General features: G+C 36.3%; 1 protein-coding gene across 1 annotated transcript; it reads left to right on the top strand.

The window, feature by feature from the left end:
* Positions 1 to 39: 39 nt before the first annotated feature.
* On the top strand, positions 40 to 1,414 carry LOC111384132 (transmembrane emp24 domain-containing protein p24delta9-like; the record flags this gene model as incomplete). The annotated part of the gene is made up of 3 exons (XM_023008373.1): positions 40 to 258; positions 403 to 612; positions 1,338 to 1,414. Coding segments are annotated over exons 1-3 (506 nt in total), but the record flags the coding sequence as incomplete, so codon positions are not given.
* Between the last annotated feature and the right edge of the window lie 20 nt (positions 1,415 to 1,434).

Consider the following 1,434-nt stretch of genomic DNA (forward strand, 5'->3'; position numbering starts at 1 on the left):
GGTGGGGAAATCATTTTTGTTGCAATTGTTATTATTAGTATGAGCATGCAAACCGGAAGGTGGTGTCTTTTTAATGTTTTAATCTCAGGATTCGTGCTATGGAGCCATGTTGAATCATTCCGATTCGATGTCGAGTCGGGTCAAACCAAATGCATTGCTGAAGAAATAAAGATCAACTCCATGACACTTGGGAAGTACCACATTGTTAACCCTACTGAGGGATACCCTTTAACGGATTCTCACAATATCACTATCGGGGTAATTAATAGTATATGATTCAAAAGCATTTTTTTCAGTTATGCGTCGATTTGCTCAGTGGGTTTGTTTTAGAGTTGAAAATTATCTGGACCCGATAGGAATAGGATTATATACATTTTCAAATGGTCATTCGAGTGTGTGCAGGTAACATCGGTGTACGGTAATGTTTATCACCATGCGGACAATGTGACTGAGGGGCAATTTGCATTTCAAGCAATGGAGGAAGGTCACTACTTGTCTTGCTTTTTTGCAGCAGATCACAAGCCTTCGGCTACTGTCACCATTGACTTTGATTGGAAGTCTGCCTTCGATGCCAAGGATTGGACAAATGTCGCGAAGAAAGGATCTATCGAAGTAAGCACTCGATTACTTTTAAATTATTGCATTTTTCTGGTTTTTCTTGTTCTTTTGTACTATAGAGTATCATGTTACTCAAAAGAGGGCATTGCTATTTTAGGTACTTATGTTCCATTAGGAACCAAAAATACATAAGTGAATCTGCCAAAAAAATTATAATTTTAAGAAATTAAAAAATGAGGACATAATCCAATAAGTGTAGGTGACACCAGCAGAAGATAGATTTTACTTTATTTATATTTATCTTTTAAAAGACGTCCATACATCGTGACTTTTTAGGTTTCACCGAGAAAGGTCGATGGGGGTTAAGGGTTCTCCAACCATATATATAAATAAATTGAGTGAAGCACATTTACGTAATTATGGCATGTCTTGCGTGCGCCAAAAGATGTCTCTATTCATGATATGGTAGAATATGTTTGAAGCAAGAGGAAGAATGAGACTTGTGTTTTTTGAGACGGCACCATCCGAAGTTACTGAGCTATTTTGCCGAATTTTTTTAAAGGGAGTTGTATCAATCTCCTAAATTAGATAATATGGGTTGATGTGGTTGCAACTTGCAAAAGTATTTGATTTCATTTCACCTTCATGCAGATGAAGTGTGAGTCTTTGCTTTGCAATTGTGAACCATTTCTATGAGAAGGTTCTTGTTTACTATACCTTATTCTTATCAATGATTTTATCATATTCTAATTGTGAACCATTATCTTTCTTGTGAGCAGTCAATGGAATTAGAGCTCAAGAAAATGCACGAAATTGTTTTATCCATTCACGACGAGATGTTTTATCTCCGTGAGAGGTGAGTGAATCAAAATAGTT

This window comes from Olea europaea, unplaced genomic scaffold (genome assembly GCF_002742605.1).
Source record: "Olea europaea var. sylvestris unplaced genomic scaffold, O_europaea_v1 scaffold28519, whole genome shotgun sequence".
In the NCBI taxonomy this organism is placed as follows: Eukaryota; Viridiplantae; Streptophyta; class Magnoliopsida; order Lamiales; family Oleaceae; genus Olea; species Olea europaea.